Source organism: Chelonoidis abingdonii, chromosome 9, assembly GCF_003597395.2.
Source record: "Chelonoidis abingdonii isolate Lonesome George chromosome 9, CheloAbing_2.0, whole genome shotgun sequence".
NCBI lineage: Eukaryota > Metazoa > Chordata > Testudines > Testudinidae > Chelonoidis > Chelonoidis abingdonii.
This window is the reverse complement of record NC_133777.1, coordinates 66,313,762-66,332,375: the sequence shown is the minus strand read 5'-3', so window position 1 is coordinate 66,332,375 and position 18,614 is coordinate 66,313,762. Positions and strand designations below refer to the sequence as shown.

The window sequence follows — 18,614 nt, the reverse complement described above, 5'->3', positions numbered from 1 at the left end:
TAAAATAGTGCCAGATCTTTATGGTTTATAACTTAAATAAGCATATATTTTAAAATGTTCATAGACAGTGAAGTCTATTCTAGACAGTGAAGTCCATTATTTATATACACAACCGGCTCACCTCAGGCAGCAGCAATGAACATTTCCCCTCAAAGCTTTTTCTTGTGTCTCAAACCTGATCTATTATTATATTGGGGAAAAAGACATTAAATTAATATTAGAGTTGCAAAGTCAAGCACTCGGAAGTTAGTAAGCTCCAGATCTTCAAAGGTATTTAGGCACCTAACTCCCATTAAAATTAATAGGAGTTAGGCATCTTAATACTTTTAGGGATGTGGGCCAAAATTAGGGTTGTCTATATAACCTTAATTCAGCCTCCTTCTGTATATGCATTATAGTATAATCTTTAATTACATGATCACATGGTGTTTTTGCACAGGATCCATCTCTCATTCAATCCACAGTATGGACAGTGCTCAAGGAATGAATCAGGCCTGTGTAGTGCATGAGTCTATTGTCTGAAGGACTCCTGCTGTGAGGATCCATGGACCTGGAACCCAGGTCTGCAGGCTGCTGTGTGGATCCCTTGTCCACACAGCCAGACTACAGGTCTGGTGAAGCAGGGAACAGCGACCAATGAGCCCTATGGGTTCAAGCTCCACTGGATGTCTCACCCATGGAAGTCCTGACTGGTAGAGCCTACTGCGTTCTCTAATTGCCCTAGGGAGAACATCTGGAGGCTGTCTGTGCAACTAGGTAGATTTCCAGGTTGCTGCTGCAAACAGACGCTTGATACATTGCCTCACTGCTGGTTTCTGACCCCAGTCCTGCTTCTGATGCCAAGCCTTGCTTCTGGTTCCTGGTCTCCTGCCCTACTTCTACTCCTCAGGCTGCCTTCGTTCCTGGTTCCCTGGTCCATTACTGCATCCTGGCCTGCCTCTGTTTTACTAACCATACTTTGGCTGGCTCACTTGGCTCTGACATGGTGCAACTCATTGAACTCAATTCCAACCTTGACTGCTGCTTCTGACCTTGAACCCTCTAGACTGAACTCGGACCATGTCCTTTATAACCATGGCCCTGGCCTCTTCCCCCAGCCCGTAGGTGAGGTCCTGATACCTGCCTAGCTCAAGTGAGAGGGAAGTGAGAATGACCACACTGGGAAACACCACTTAAGCTACACAGAGTGATTGGATTATCAGAGTGATTCTGTTAGAAGCTGATGAGTTGTAATTCAGGTTCCTGCATCCTATTGCATTACTAGCACAGCAGCATGCAAGCTTTGGTGTGTACATGTTAAAGGTCCCTTATACGCTATCTAGCTCAAATTTAAAGCGCCACTTAATCTGAGCTGGAGGAATCAGGTTAGGGAAAAACTTGAGTTACACCCCAAGCTAATAGTTCAGTGAAGACAAGCCCTTTGTTTCTCCAAAAGATTGTGCACATGGAGTCTACTCTTGGTGTGCACGCACCCTATTTCTACAAAATGGTATTCTTTTGGGCAGTAGTGCCCAATAGGACTGTGCTTGCTAGATATCTTTGCACCTCCCACTCAAGAGCATAAAAGGCAGAGTGGTCCCTGCTATCCCTCAGTTCCTTCTTACCTCCTGTGGAAGGAACCTCTCCAGTGTCCACTTGCTTCTTGGTGCTAGTGTTAGTTATTATTGTTAGTTAGTTCTTAGTGAATAATTTTAGTCTTTTTGCCTGTTGGCCCCAAAACCATTTTTTTTGTGTGAGATATTTAATTTATTGTCTAGACTTCTCCCCTCCATCCTTTAGAGGAGCTCTAACAATATGGAAGAAACAAAATTCCCAGGGTTCAAATCTGCCCTTCATGTGAAGCTTCAATGCCACTTACCAGCAGACGCTCCAGCTGCCTCTTTTGTTTAGAAGAGGATAAACAAATGTAGAGAATTGGTAGACAAGGTCCCAAAGGAAAGAAAAAGAAGCTCAGGACAGCTGGCAGTTTCTCAAAGGGACAGCATTAAAGGCATAACAGCAAACTATCCCAATGCAGAGTAAAGATAGGAAGTTACAACTATAGTTGTATCAGGAACTCTTTAATTACCTGAAAATCAAAAAGGAATCATACGAAGAGTGAAAACAAGGACAAATGGCTAAGGATAAGTACAAAGGAAGGGCATAAGCATGTAGGGACAAAATAAGAGAGGCATTAAAATGGGTTACAACTAGCAAGGGACATAAAAAGCAATAAAAAGGTTCTATAAATGCATTAGAGGTAAGATGAAGGAAAGTGTAAGTCCATTACTTAACAGGGAAGGAGGGGTACTAACTGATGGCACAAAGAGGAGCGTGCAAGTGTTTACGAATACCTACACCATCTCTGACAGATGTTTGTCTAGCGTGTTCTTAAAATCTTCCAGTGACAAGAACTATATGACCTCCCTTGATAATCTTTTCCAGCACTTAACTATCCTTATAGTTATGTTTTTTTTCCTTATTATCTAATCTACATCCACCATAGACTGTAATGGGAGGGGCAGAGCTATAACCTTTTATAACCCTTCGAAGACTTATCCCAAATAAGTGTTTAGGTCACCTGTCATTCTTTGAATAGCTGGTAATAACTTTTACAAAAGAAAATTATAGTGCTGTATATTTTGAGGGACTGAACATTACTTCTAACGTTAGTGTTTCACTACCAGCCTTCAACAAGATGTTTAGAGTCAAAATATACAAATTTTTTACTTCTAAAAAAATTACTTATGTATGCATATGTTTGGCACACAATGCTGTCAGAAAGCCTGCTATATAGACTGCAAAATAACGTGGACATCTCAAAAACCATAATTTTAGTCCCACCCCCAACTCCAAAAAGTCTGTTTTTTGTCATACTGACACTACTTTAGCTTTAGCAAATGACAGGAAATTAATAGCTGCCATAATAAATAAACCTGACACAGTCAAAATGCATGAATTCCCGAAAAAATTCAGTACATAAATTACATAATATTTACAATCCCTCAGTTATCAGATAGTAACAGATTTAATAACTACTTCAAAAATTTAACTTTAAAAATACAATTTATGTAATGTAATACTTTTTAATAACAGCCTCATTTGAAAAAATTTTTTAGAAGACTGCAATTGCACTCTACATAAGCATATTGAAAAAATACCATTGTGTGAGTTTTAAAGTCTTTTTATGGCATTAATTGTAATATTTTTGGGCCAGTTTCAGTGGCATTGGAACAGTTTTTTATAGTGGGGGTACTGAAAGACATTGAACAAAACTTTAAGCCTTGTGTATGATAGAAACCACTTCAATCCAGAGGGCGCTGCCACAGCCCCAGCACCCTAGTTCCAGCACCATTGGCTAATTGTGCCTTGTCCTGTAGAGCTAACCACCAGGACAATCCTAAAACCTCACTAATACTTCTGCACAGGAGCCATGCACAGTTCATGACTTATGCCTGTTACCTGATGCAGAGGGGAATAAATGGAACCTATATATGAATCTGCTTTATTGATTTTGCTAGCTACTCTTATTCTCTGAGGTATTGTTTTTAAATTGCCATTGTGTTGAACTCATTTTTAGAATTCAAGTGCAAAGAACGCTACCTAAGGCCTCACTAATTTTGTGTATCTCAGTTTTTCAGTGCCAAATTTGAGACATTTAGGACCTGAGTTCAGGGGCGGCTCCAGATCCCAGCACGCCAAGTGTGTGCTTGGGGCGGCATGCCACGGGGGGCGCTCTGCTGGTCACCGGGAGGGTGGCAAGCAGTTCCGGTGGACCTCCTGCAGGTGTACCTGCGGAGGGTCCGCTGGTCCCATGCGACTTCGGTGGAGGTCCACCGGAGCTGCAAGACCAGCGACCTGCAGACTGCCTCCCGCGGCATGCCGCCCTGCTTGGGGCGGTGAAATGTCTAGAGCCACCCCTGCCTTAGTTTCAGATATGCTGAGTATCTGTAACTCCAGTCAAAGCCAGTGCAAGCTGAAAATGCTTGACCCTTAAGAATATCCAGCTTTCGTTGTATCCACGAGTACCCCATGTTGTACTCAACATAGTGGATAATTTTGAAAGAAACTGCCTCTCTTCAACTTAAAGTTAAGCATTTTCCTCTTGAGGTTTTTTCCAAGTGTTTGCTGAAGCTAAGACATTTTTCTACTATTTACTGGATTTTGTTATGAAGTGCACCTCTTGTGGTCTTTAACTTTTTGCATTTCTACAGTCTAAATAAATTAAACAAAAAGTTTGTTTCAACAGGGAGAAGTTTTAAAAGTTTGGAGAAAGTTGTTTCTTTCAGAAGCATCCATTGCTGTTTTACAGGATTGTTTTTGGTGGTGGTTTCTTCAAAAGTTTAAGGTATAAACATATAACAAAATTATTCTTACAGTTCTTCTAATCAAATGTACAAAATTAAGATTTCTTGTTTTACAAAGTCGGAATCCATAAATTGAATAGATTCAAGAGGAACAGAAGTAGGCCCAGAATGAAACATCTAACTTTAACCTGATCTCAGAAGACATACATTTTACTTGTGAAGAGCCATTTAAGACAGAAGGTTTATATCACTGAATACTAAAATAAAACTTTAAGCCAGAATTGACTGTTTACTTTAGCTTTGCTTACTTTAATGATGCTAAGATTTATGCAAGATTTTGTTTTGAAATAATTAAATATAAGAACATAAAGCAAAAATATCACTACTTTTGTTACCTGACACTATCGATATGTACCTAACTGAGGAGCTAAGGGAAAATGTTCATCCAGTGCATGACTGTGCTTGTGAGCTATCTTGATTCAGTACAGTGCTTCAGCCCAACATTTAAGGTGGTGCTTAATAGGGATGGATTAAACACATGATTCAAATTAAGCATGTCCTTAAGTGCTGTGCCAAATTAAGAGCTTTTGCAAAAATTAAAAAAACTGTTAATTTAAAGGGGGAAAGAATACAGCAAAATGTAAAATTACTTTGGGAATATTGATAACAGTGTTGTTCCTCATATCATCAGATTAAATGCTACAAGAAATTGCTAATGCCACATTTCAACAGGGTATTTAAGCACATGTCTAGCTTTACACATGTAAGTCATTATATTATCTGTAGTAGTGGAATTGCTCGCATGAATAAATACCCTGCCAAGTCAGGGCCTAAATTATGACCATCATCATGTTAATTCATAACTATTTCTGTTTTTATGTTGATTTTTCCTTTTAAGCCTAATCAAGAAGATCAAGATTACTTTTTTGACAGAATTGCAGACAGCTTTGTATCACTTTTCCTATGTGTCCCCAGTGATACTAAAGATGCTTTTTTTCAGGTAATGGTATGGTAACATATGAATTGCAATGTTTAGTTATATAAGTTTGGCAAGTTTTTAAGGCTTTTTCTTCCTTCTTGTACATGGTGTAGAAAAATGCATTAATTTCATGGAAATTCGTATGGCAGAGGGAAAAGCCATACAGAGACAAGCTCCCCCGCTCACATAGACACAAACATTCCCTTGCTTAAACAATACATGTTTTCGGAGAGATGTATAGGAGGTTCCTAGCTGAACAAAAGGAAATAGAAGTTAGGGGGCAGCAGCTGCCCAGGGAAAATTTTCAAAAGTACCAGAGGCCAAAAAATCAGACTTTTAAAGAGATTTTGGGCACCAAAACAGGTAAATAGGTTCCTAGGCACTGCTGACATTTTCAAAGCTACAGCTCATGTGCCACCTAATCCCTTTAGGTGCCTAGGTACCTTGAGCACCTAAATTTCTGCCAGTAAGCATTTACAAAGCAATCTAAGTTCTGCTGCCACCCAACAGCTAACAAGCTGCTCACAGCAGTAGCTGAAGCCAAAGCCCTGAAGTGGGATTTTTGAAGCAGGAGAGAGAATGCTTACCTCACCTCCAGGGCCTTATCCTGTAGGTGTGCTCTGAGCATACCTGTTACCTGCCAGACTCTGCAGCAAGTAGTCTAGATGCAGGATACTGATAGATGGCAGCATATGTTTGTGGGGGTAGGGCCGGTGCAAGGATATTTTGCGCCCTAGGCGAAACTTCCATCTTGCGCCCCCCACCCCCACCCGTCCCCCCAGAGCATCGCTTATTATAAACTTTCAAAAATGAATACTGCATAATGTGGCATTATTCATTTGAATTAATACACATTCAGCTTGAAAATTTATTAACTTCATTATTTATTCTACATATTTAATGAAAATAAATGAATAATCTGACAGGGTGTGGGGCTGGCTGGCTTTGGGCACGGGGATGCGGCAGGGGTTGGATGGAGACGGGGAGTGCGGGGCTGGCTGGCTTTAGGCAGGGCAGGGGATGCGGAGCTGGTTGGAGATGGGGTCCGGGGTTGGCCGGAGACAGGGGGTGTGGGGCTGGCTTCGGGCAGGGGGCTGCGGCAAGGGTTGGCTGGAGATAGGAGGTGTGAGGCTGGCTGGGGGCAGGGCAGGGGGTGTGGAGCTGGCTGGGGGTAGGGCAGGGGGTGTGGGGCTAGCTGGAGACAAGAGGTGTGGGGCTGGCTGCAGATAGAGGGTGTGGGGCTGGCTGCGGGCAGGGCAGGGGGTGCAGCAGGGGCTGGCTGCGGGCAGGGCGGGGGGTGTGGGGCTGGCTTCAGGCAGNCTGGCTGCGGGCAGGGCGGGGGGTGTGGGGCTGGCTTCAGGCAGGGCAGGGGGTGTGGGGCTGGCTGTGGTCCTTCAGCTGGCGTCCACCAGCCAAAAAGGTTGGGGACCACTGCTATAGAGGGTTTTCATGTCTGAGATTCTGAGCAGAGAGCCACACCTCTCGCTGGCCTGTCAGCCAGGCTCATAAGATCAGCTGCTTAGATGCCTAAACTCTGTCTTCTCCTTGCCCTTTCCTCTGCATTTCACTACTGGCTTCTGAAAATCCCTTTCTTAGGTGCCTAACTCCCCCTATGTGTTGTATGAGGAACCTGGGTGCCAAACTCAGTGCTGTGAATACCACTGGGTGGCAGGGCTCCTAGGAGTTAGGCTCAGTGTTGCAACACCTAAGTCCCCTTTGTGAATCTAGCCTGGAAGTATTTTTGAACGTTACCTTATGTAGCATACTCCTACTGAAACGCACTATACAAATTTCTACTAAATCACATGTAAGTTAATGCTGAGGACGTAATTATCAACTTCTTCTTGAGCCAAAGGTCATCAACTGAACCTTACAAGAGGGGTTGCAGCCTTCCTTAGGATTAGTGGGGCAATTAAAACTAAACTGTCAATTATCTAATATTAGTTAAGCATTTTGAGATCCTCAGATGACACACTATATACTCATATTTTCCTCCTCATATAGGAGTTATGTGGATTATTTCATTAAGTTACATGAGGTTCTCCAATACTGTGGTAATGAGCACAAAAGAACATCCAGTAAACTAGGACTTACTCTTGATTTTTCCTACCAGCAAATCTAACTCAGAAGCTGTGGCATTTGGAACTCGTCCAGTGTGAGGCTGCATTTAAGCTATTACTAGGCTATTTCGTCACCATTCACTCTGTATATTTGACAAACAATTTACTCTGGCTAGACTTTTCCTGTTGGTGTGTCTATTTGAGGGCTGTGTAGCCACAAAGTGGTACAATCAACCAGGAGAAAATAGTCATTAGGTCTAAAAATGCCATGTGCAAGTCCATGAGGTGTTGTTCTGGGTGGGGTTTTACCTCCCACTCACAAGGAGGAATTAGAAATAGATATAGTTACATGTATATTTGTATAGTGTAAGTGTTTAGTATGCAACATATATTATGACTTTGCTTGGACCAGAATCCAGATATGTGCTAGCATTTAAAATTCAGACTGATATGTTGCAGCAGCTGTGGTTTTTATTCAACCTGCATGACTGATATGAAATTTAAAATAAACTCCTAGATTTAAATTGTAAAAGTGAAATGTTTGCATAGTATTTTCTTATGAAAATGTTATCTGAATAGACTTCTTTTTAAAATGCTGATATGGCGCAAAAGTTAGTATGCGTATATCTGAACCTATATATTCTAGGTAGAGAAAACAGAGCAATGTGTGTATGGGTGAGAAAGAAAGAGAGAGGAGAGTGACAACTTCTAATGTTAGAACAACATGCTGGCAATCTGAAATTAATACCTGGCTCAAACAATATGTGACCAATGAAATGTGATCCTAAAATAAACATGGCAAAAATTTCCAAACTGCTTACTTTTCATTACATATAGAGATTACTTAAACCTTAAGCAATTTTTTTATTCCCAGTTCACTCATCCATGCTTCATTTGAGCCCATAATGACTCATTCAGAGATTATAAACTTAGTCTTTTGGAATCAGCATTTTACAATTCTTGTTCTAGCTGCCAACCTTGACTTGTACCCTTTTTCAGCAAGGTATTGACCATTACACCTGCTATTATATTTGACTAATATTTCATACAAATAATAAAGACAAACTATTTTGAATGCATTAGTTCAATGATTACTTCATTTTGCTTTATTTTTTATGTAAACAGAATTATAACTATGGTAAAATTAGTACTAAAGCTCTTTTTGTAACCTTATAATTATTATATTCAGTTTAATTCTTATTTTGGCAGGTGTATCCTGATTGTTTGTCACAAGTCATCTATGTTGCTTTCTGTGAAGCATTTCCAGAATCCAATAAATCTTTTGATGATGCATTTAAAGATGGACTAGTGGATTTAATTTTTCAATGGGTATCAGGTACTGTTAGTTAATTTAAATACCCTTTTGAAATGTATTATATTAGGATTTCCAGATTTCTTTCCCTCATTTAGAAATTACTAGTGGTATTTAATAATAATAATCTATTACTAGAAGTACAATTGTTAAAGATGCTCTTCTGAGTCTTGAGCATTAATATCTCAAATTCCAACTCTTGGTTAGAGAATGGAAAACAATTGGTGGTAGACTGGAAAACAAATGGAGATAATTTGAGCTGATTGTTCATCATCATCTCTGTGGAATAAATGTTCTTACATTTATTTAAGGAAATAATTAATCTAGACCTGACTGAGGATAAATTTAAGTCAATTATTTTGTAGTTCCATGTAACTCAGTATGTTTCCACTTGCACCTTAGCTAATTGGATTTGTGAAAGCTTGTCTAGAACCTTTAGCTTTATTCATTAATGAAATTATAAATTCATTTATTATTAATTTTAAAAGTTTAATGTACTTTAAGATGCCTCAGTATTATAGAATTTGAGGTTTTGTGAGAGGGTATTAACTGTAGACATTAAATTTTCTTGCATAGTGCCAGCACTTAACATATTTAACGTAGCACATCTGACCTTACAAGCTATCATCAAATCTGTAATCTCTGCCTCATTGCAGAGGTCCGGGAGCTGTTATATATATTGTATACCTGTAAAAATATTTAACTGTTGCACAATTAGCCAGCAATTGTATAATGATCCCCAGGAATATGTATCAATGTCTTCTTATGAGCGAGCTGCTGTCTGTGCAATGCACCATTAGGGTTGCCAACTTTCTACTCACACAAAACTGAACACCCTTGCCCTGCCCCTCCTCCGAGGCCCCGTCCATGTCCCGCCCCTTCTCTGAGGCCCTGCCCCCACTCACTCCATCCCCCCCTTTGTCGCTTGCTCTCTCCACCCTCACTCACTCACTCATTTTCACCGGACTGGCTCATGGGGCTGGGTTGCGGGAGTGAGTGAGGGCTCTGACTGGGGTGCAGACTCCTGGATGGGGCCAGAAATGAGTTCAGAATGCAGGAGGGGGCTCCAGGCTGAGGCAGTGGGTTAGAATGTGAGAGGCTGGGGATGCGGGCTCTGGGGTGGGACCAGGGATGATGGGTTTGGGGTGCAGGAGGCAGCTCCGGGCTAGGGGTGGAGCCGAGGGATTCGGAGTACGGGAAGAGGCTCTGGGCTGAACCAGGAGTTTGGGGTGTGGGAGGAGGTATGGGCACTGGGCATGGGGTTCAGGTTCCAGGGCTGGGCCAGAAATGAGGGGTTCAGGGTTTGAGGGGGCTTCAAGCTGGGGCAGAGGGTTGGGGTGCGGGGGAGTGAGGGCTCTGGCTGGGAGTGCGGGCTCTGATGTGGGGCCAGGGATGAGGGATTTGGGGTACAGGAGGGTGCTCCAAGCTGGGACCAAGGGGTTTAGAGGCCAGGAGGGGAGTACAGGGTGGGGGGCACCATGTGCCAGATGTAATTAACCATGGGGCTGGATCCGGCCCACATGCCCTAGGTTCTCCACCCCTGCCTAACACATAGGAGTTGGATGGGGGACATGCCAGCTGCTTCCGGAAAGCAGCGCTGAAGAGAGGCTAGCAGGGAGCCTGCCAGCCACGCCATGCTGCACCGCTAACCAGATAATCAACAGCCTGGTTAGCAGTGCCGACCGGAGCTGCCAGGATCCCTTTTTGACCAGGTGTTCCGGTCGAAAAATGGACATCTGGTCACCCTATGCACCATTCTGACTCTTTCTCTGTGATCCTGTGTGAAGGGAATATTCAGGAAGAATCTGTGGTGAGCACAGCAATGCAGCAAGAATGTAAGATCTTCAGGCCATGATTTAAAGAGAAAGTGTTGGATGATTATTGGAAAAGAAAGTAGGCAGAGACAGACAACATGAATTATCTCTGTTGGAGGGAGCACTGGAACATCTTCCCCATGAATTAATCTTAAATGTCCTGTGAAAATACTTGGAACTGGAAAGCCTGGGGTGAATGCAGTTTATTCCATTTTCCATAAAGATTATTACAGGGACCAAGCTGTGTCTGGTCTGATAGACATTCTTTGGCAGCAGAATTTGATTTGAAATTTTTATTATTAATGTCTGTATGGTCTATCACCAAGGTATAGTAATAATAATAATTGATTTTATTTGCTTTTAATCAACATCCAGACATAGATGAACACAATACATTGCGGAAGAGAGTTTTTTAAAGGAAATCATGCTTTACCAATTTATTAGAATTCTTTGAGGGGTTCAGCAAGGATGTAGACAAGGGTGAGCCAGTTGATATAGTGTTGTTGGACTTTCAGAAAGTCTTTGACAAGCTCCCTCACCAAAGGCTCTTAAGTAAAGTAAGCAGTCATGAGATAAGAGGGAAGGTCCTCTCATGGATTAGTAACTGGTTAAATATAAGAAATGAAGGGTAGGAATGAATGGTCAGTTTTCACATTAGAGAAGGGAAATAGCAGGGTCCCCCGACGATCATTCTGAGACCTGTGCTGTTCAACATATTCATAAATGATTTGGAAAAGTGGGTAAACAGTGCCAGGACAGTGACAAAGTTTGCAGGTGAAGATAATTAAGTCCAAAGCTGACTGTGAAGAGTTACAAAGGGATCTCACAAAACTGAGTGACTGGGCAACAAAATAGAGATGAAATTCAATGTTGATAAGTGCAAAGTAATGCAATGTAATCTCAACTATACATACAAATGATGTTAGCTAAATTAGCTCTTACCACTCAAGAAAAATCTTGGAGTCATTGTGGATAGTTCGCTGAAAATATCTGGTCAATGTGCTGTGGCAGTCAAAAAATCTAGCAGAATGTTAGGAACCTTCAGGAAAGAGAGAGATGATAAAACAGAAAACATCATAATTCCTCTATATATGAAGCCATGGTATGCCCACACCTTGAGTACTGTGTGCAGTTCTAGTCACCGCATCTCCAAAAAAGATATATTAGAATTGGAATAGGTACAGAGAGGAGCAACAAATATTATTAGGGATATAGAGCAGGATATAGAGGAGAGGTTAAAAAGACTGGGACTGCTCAGTTTGGAAAAGAGATGATGGGAGGATATGATAGAGGTCTATAAAACTATGAATGGTGTGGAGAAAACGAATAGTGAAGTGTTATTTACCCTTTACCGAACACAAGGCAACAGGTTTAAAACAAATATTAAAAAGTACCGCTTCACACCAACTCATTGTCATGGGATGTTGTGAAGGCCAAAAGTAAAACTGGGTTCAAAAAAGAATTAGATAAGTTCATGGAGGATAGGTCCACCAATGGCTATTAGTCAGGATGGGCAGGGACACAATCCCATGCTCCAGGTGTCCCTAAAACACTGACTCCCAGAAACTGGGACTGGATGACAGTCCCAAATCTTTCTGTGGTAGGGTAGGGCACCCCGTTTGGGTTATATGGGAGTGCACATGCTTGAATTCAATTACTCCATCCCCATCCCAGTGGGTGCTGTGGGGCAACTTTTTAGTGGGCTGGCAACCTTCCAGCTAGGGACTCTTGACTGTCAAGTCCCTTCTCTATGTCCCTTGTGATGCCACAAAACATCCCATAGTCAGCAAAATAGGTTAAACTAAAGAAAAACTTGTAAGCAGTCCAGGATATGGGACTCTGGGAGTATCAGGGTCCACTTCAGAGCTCACTGGACTCCAGTACAGGCCCCTGTTCTTTTCCCCTTCAACTAGGGGTTCTGCATCCTCCTTCTGCAAGGGCAGGGGCTCAGTAGGCTGTCAGTCCTCTCTCCAGGGCTGGAGAAGCTGAACAGTTTGTTCCTTTCCCAGGGTTGCCCCCATCTGAGTGGAGTTCCCTCTCTTTTAGCTCCTCCTCCAGTCCTGGCATGATTTGCAGGAGCAGCCTGACAGGGCCAATCCAGCCCAAAGCAGTTCCTTACCCCTGACATACTAATCGGGGTTTACATATACTGTCACATAGGGACTGGATCGTCCATAATTGCCAAGTACTGTTCATTCCTTCTGAAGCATCTGGCGTTGGCCACTGTGGGAAGACAGGATACTGGGAGAATACTAGATACTGACAGACCATGGGTCTGACCCACTTTGGCCATTCTTATGTTTTTAGACTAAACTTCATCTGGACTATTGACTATATATCAGATGCAGACTACTTTAGCGCTTATTTGTTTACATTTTAGCCAATTGGGCTTCACTGACATGTGCATTGGCACGGTGTGATAAACATTGCACTGCTGATGAACTGTAGAAATATATTTTTAGATACCTGTAAAATGCTAAAAAAAAATTTCTCTATATTTTCCCCCTCTGTTGAAAAGCATTGTTTTTCAGGCAAAAAATACTTTGATCTTAACAGGAGACAAAGAGAAAATTACTCAGAGAAAAAAAATGCATTAAAAATCTCATTTTAGGAGGTCTCTGCATACCAAGGTCACAGTCTACCACTCTTCTCTGCATATGCAGTTTTACCATGGCAGGACTCCTCAGCAGTCAGAATAATGTCCTGTGGATTATATTTTTATTGCTTCTCTGGGCAAGAACAAAGTTAATTCCCAGTGAGACCTTGCTGCTCACAGCAGCATACATATTAACCTGCTGAGGGATAAATGTGCACCATAACTCCCGAAAGAGTCTTGCACTGGCACGAGCTAGTTAAACCCAAGAATCTAGCCTGTAATAAATGTCTACTGTAAATAGACAGTGGGCAGAGTTATCAAGAATTCAGTTGGACCCAATGCCAAAAGATAACTAGAAGACCACTGCTGTGGCTTGAATTCCATATATCTCTGGAAATACTGAAACGTTAGAGGCAGTGAAACACTACGGGCAAGGAAATAGAAAGCCACCAAATAAAGCAAATTATAAACCCCAGCCAGGATAATTTGCAGCCTTAACAAAATCTTTCATTCTAAATGTTTTGTAATGTCAAATTTCCAAAATGGGAACAACTATAAAATAAAGATATTTCTCCTCTCATGAAATATATATTAAGATATCCATACACAAAATGAAGTGGAAATGGAAGTTAACAAAAATAGTAAATTAAGATAATGAAATGAAAACAAAATATTGAATAGTAAAATGGGCATTCAAGGTCCAAACCTGAACAGAAAGATTTAAAAAAAAATAATGCTACTCAAGCAAGTAAAAGCCTAGCATGAGCCACAACAACCTTTGGTTAAATTAGCCATGTGTCACCAAATACATGAATTTTAAAGATGTGCATTTCAAAACTCTTAAAGAAAAACTCACACCACTATTCCTAATTCCACTGCAGATGGTAAAATGCATGAATATTGGTTGTGCTGTTAGAGCAACAACTGTTAAAGACCAGAATACTTTGGTAAAACCCTCTAAACATCTTTCATAAAACGGTAATTAAGAAAATAATAGTTATTCCAAATGCTGACATAAATTAAGAATCTCTGTTAATTGTATACAAATAAATAGTAATCTGCACAAAATCCAACCGTGAGCATGATCTTGCCAGCACTCATGCCTGTGCTTAACTTGGTGCAATTGCTTACTATTTTAAAGTTAAGCACGTGCTTAAGTGATTGCAGATTAGGGACCTGAAAAGGAATAAAAAATCTTAACTTCATTTGAAAGGATAACATGTCTGGTATAGGATAGCTTTCAAAAGTAATACCAAATACTTCTTTCTTTTTCTAAAGTTAACTTATGCTTTTCAGGTCTAAAGCCACAGAAATTTGCTTGGAAGAAATGGAATCTAGAGTGCCTGAAGAAGCCCACAGTAAATAGTAGCAAGAAGGATACTATTACCAAGGCACCAGTTAAGGAGTCTGGCAAATCCAAAGTAGTCAATGAAGCTTGTGAGTATTTTTCAAATGCACAGAATGTATTGCAGCATGAATAGCTGAATGGAACATACAGTACTTTGCAAAGTCTAATATAATTGCCAACAGAAATCATTATTCACACTTCCATTTTATTTTGTAAAAGGTATCCAAATGAAAAAATTATAATAATTTGGAACTTTTGGATTAACTAATACATATATCTTGCTGTTTTGCTAATATTTGCATTTAAAGAAATCTGTAAAGAAAAAAATAAATGTGAATGTCAAATACTTAAAATTGCTGATATGAGGGCCCCATATGGCCATTCATCTGTTGTGCAGAGATCCCTTTCTTCACTTCATCCAGTGGTACGTGAGTCTTCCTCTCACTCTTTCGTGCTGCCTGGCTCTGATTTCCACCATTCTCCCCACTGTTACCATTCCTCCTCCTTGCTCCTGGTGGACCAGCTCTTTCACCACCCCATGCCTTTCTTGCAGGGCCGGCTCCAGGCACCAGCTAAGGAAGCAGGTGCTTGGGGCGGGGGGCAATACAAAGGGGCGGCACTCCGTCTGCTATTGGGGTGGCACATCCAGTTCTGCGGCGGGAATTCAGCAGCGGGTCCCTCAGTCCCTCTCTTCTTCTTTGAGCTGCCGTTGAAGTGCTGCCGAAGAGGAAGAGAGGGAGTGAAGGACTGCCGCCGAAGAATGGAGTGGCACAATTTAGCTGCCGAACTGCCGCCGAAGAATGGAGTGGCACAATTTAGCTGCTGCCGAAGTGCTGCCGATCGGCTTTTTTTTTTTGCCGCTTGGAACGGCAGAAAGCCTGGAGCCGGCCCTGCTTTCTTGATCCTTCCCACTGCTTAGCATCCTACTTCATGCCCATTCTCTTGATGCCAGCATACACCCTTGTTCCATTTCATTTCCTGGTTCAAGTGCCTCTACTGTGGGGTGTCCACCCTATGATGCCGGAAGGTCTAAGTGGTGGCCCACAGTCTTGACAATTTATGTTTGATTATAAATTGAAAATGCATTTTCTGAGCTGCATCCTATGATGTTTAAAGTGAAGAGTTTGAATCAACCCCATCTCTATGCAGCAAAAGTAGGAAGAGCTGCTTTCCCATCTGTCTCCCATCAACTCCTCTGCAGTCTCAGCAGCAGCTCTTCTGGGAACTGAAAGTGCTCTAAACAACAGTAGTCTCCTCAGTATTTCAGCTGCTCAGCAGCATCCCCAATGGGCACCTGCTACACTCCAGGGGAGAAATGATAGAATGGCTGTGACTGTTCCATATCTGCTTCGCTGTTGGGCTGTCAGAGCCCCAGTACAGGAACTTGATTGGCTCTGTTTCAGTCTAAGGGAGACCTTCTCCTAGCCAAACACCAAGAGCAAGAGAGGGGGGGAAAGCTGAGAACCAACAATCTGTTCCATGTCCTTGATTCTGTGCTCCAGCCCTAGCTCCAATGAAAGTTATGGCATCAGGGAGGCTGCTCTAACTTGTACTTGTTAGTTATGGACCAGAGAGGATGGACCAAGGGAGCGGAGCAGAGCAGGGCAGGGCAGATAATCTGTCCCTAAATACTGATTGTGCACCTCTGATCTTTTTGAAATAATATGTTTGGATCTCAGACTGAAAAGGTTGGACACCACAGCTCTATATCATCACCTGCCTATAGTGTTGAGTGAGCATTTCATTCTGCATTGACTCTGCTGTGTCAGCTTGTACAGGATGCCTCACAATCAGCTCTAGAAGATATAGGAGTAGAATGATCACAAGGTGTGTTTTATGACCAGGGCACCTGGCTTTGGACTAACGTGCAACAATTCGCACATAGCTTGCCTATAGCGAAAGTACAGGAGAACCACTCTAGTCTGACTATATGTTTTGAGTGTGCTGCCTAACTGATTCTGAATAGGGGCTGCAGGATTGGGGCCCTACACAAAACCTGAAACTAACAGAAACATTTGCATGAATTTTGCAAGTTATCATGTTTTTGTTTTTAATGAATCAGATTTGTCTTGCAGTCCTGGAACCCCATCATTGCAGCATTGTGCTGGTACAAGAGAATGTGATTATTAAACTAAATAGAAAGTAAATATATGTGCAGCAGGTTGAGTAAAACACGCCTTGTTCCGGACATGACCTTCTTCCCCTTACTGGAACTGTACTGTCTATCCACAGTAGTTCCTAAAGTCATAGGGGCTAGAGTAACCCTGTATTTGGCCCCAAAAGAGGAAGGCAATGATTTGATTTGTGTGGTGAGTAATGTACATGGTTCTCTCTTACCCTCATTCACTAAATGTAGGAGGGTATTACTATTATATCTCATACTTTTAAAGCTCCCATCCCACCATTTACCATGTTCTTTTAAGGGTTCCAGGAAACATGTAGTCCAGTGAATTGTTCTCATTTATGGCAATTGAGAGGCTGGTTATACAGACAACCACATGATGCCTAAAGAAGAATCATGTTAGTGTGGTCTGTCACTCCCCAGAAGAAAGTATTTCCTAGTTTCAGTAGTACACAGAGGCCAAAATGACAATAATCCTTAGCTCTTATGTGGTGCTTTTCCTCTGTAGGTCTTTAGGAAAGGTTAGTATTGTTATCTCCATTTTGCAGATGAGGAACTGAGGTTCTGAGATGTGAAGTGATTTACCTAAGCACAGCAGGTCAACTGCAGAGCCAGGAATAAAACCTAGGACTCCTGACTCCCAATCTGGCATCCTATCTACTGGACCATGCTGACTCAGCAGCCAATAGCCACATAGCCATTTTATTCCCTTATAACTGGTGTTGTCCAATGTAAAATTAAATCAGAGTTACGCTGGCTGTCTATAAGGTACATATTTTGAGTCCCTACACATTGTTCCCATAAGAAGGGAGACTGGGAGCACTTAACTTTTATTACCGAAAATATTCCTAGTCTGAATAATAACTTATAATACTAAAATGTCTATGAAAAACAGACTAGTAATGGAGATTTTTTTTAACAAGATTGGTATATTGAAACATGTTTGTTTGAGGTTCTTTTGTTAGGGAGGGCGGGATTGTACTGTTGTTTAGAGTAGAGTTAATACATAGAGGTGTCTAGTGGGATTTTAAAAAGTGCCTAAGCAGGTTAGGCATCTAACATCCACTGAAATTATTGTGAGTTATGCATATAACCTGCTTAGGGGCTACTAAAAATCCCCCTAGGCACCTATTTGCATCTTTAGGCACCTTAAAACCTTTGAAGGTCTGGCCCTCAATCGATTTTAGTGGGTATTATGAGTGCTCAGTGCTGCTCAAGAGGCACTCAGTACTTTTGCAGGATCAGACCCTGGACCATCATTACTGGAAGAACTGTTCCAAGAATGATAGTAAAAATACTAAGACTTCATAGGTAAAGAAACATTCAGATAGCAAAATATCCTTCCTCAGGAACAGGTCAAAAAGTACGGTAATTTTCAAGTATGAAGTTTGTTCATCTATTTTAAAATCCTGTTCTTGTTGGAGCCCCAATAAAGGAAAATATTTTATTTCCTTTTCTCATTGTGAAATGATTTTTTCTTACTTCAGTTCTCTGTTCAGCTGATGACGTTAAAACCCAGTCTTTAGAAGTGTAGAGCTTCTTAAATTTAAGAAAAAGGTTTTTTTTAATGAAACAAATGGTTAGTAGTGAGTTAAAATCTGTCTTACAAACAAAATTGAAGAAAATCTTCCTTTTTAGGTCTGGAATGTAAGCAGTTATACAATTTCAGTATCTGGCATGCCTCAGATTTACAAGCAAGCTTGTTTAAGCAAGTGCATTATTAGATTATTTACAAGATTAAGGTTTTTAATGCTTGATTTTCTTTATACTACATGAAGTTTTGTGTAAATTTTAAAAATACTATAAAGTATAGAGATATAATATAAAACAATTTGGATTTACACTCTGCTTTTTAAAAACATTGTTAGGAGTTTTAGCCGTGTGAATCATTACAGTTAACAGAAGTCTCATATTTAAAACCTCATGTAATTCCTTAAAAAATTACTCTTTGGAGTTTCTGTTTTAAAGTGCAGGTCTACTCTAAAAATGACTATGTAAAATGAGCAGAGTAGGGTTCCATGTTTATTGCCACTAAATACTCCATATCAAATTTGCTCCATTTTCAAGTGAAAAGTTTTGCTAACTGTCGCCTCTGAA

General features: G+C 41.2%; 1 protein-coding gene across 1 annotated transcript in view; it reads left to right on the top strand.

Moving 5' to 3' along the window:
* FAM227B (family with sequence similarity 227 member B) overlaps window positions 1–18,614 on the top strand; it is a 161,989-nt gene that overhangs the window by 5,667 nt on the left and 137,708 nt on the right. The window contains exons 6-9 of the mRNA XM_075069648.1: window positions 4,229–4,327; window positions 5,185–5,286; window positions 8,535–8,661; window positions 14,344–14,484. Of these exons, the coding sequence (XP_074925749.1) occupies window positions 4,229–4,327; window positions 5,185–5,286; window positions 8,535–8,661; window positions 14,344–14,484 (469 nt within the window). The remainder of the gene's footprint in view (window positions 1–4,228; window positions 4,328–5,184; window positions 5,287–8,534; window positions 8,662–14,343; window positions 14,485–18,614) is intronic.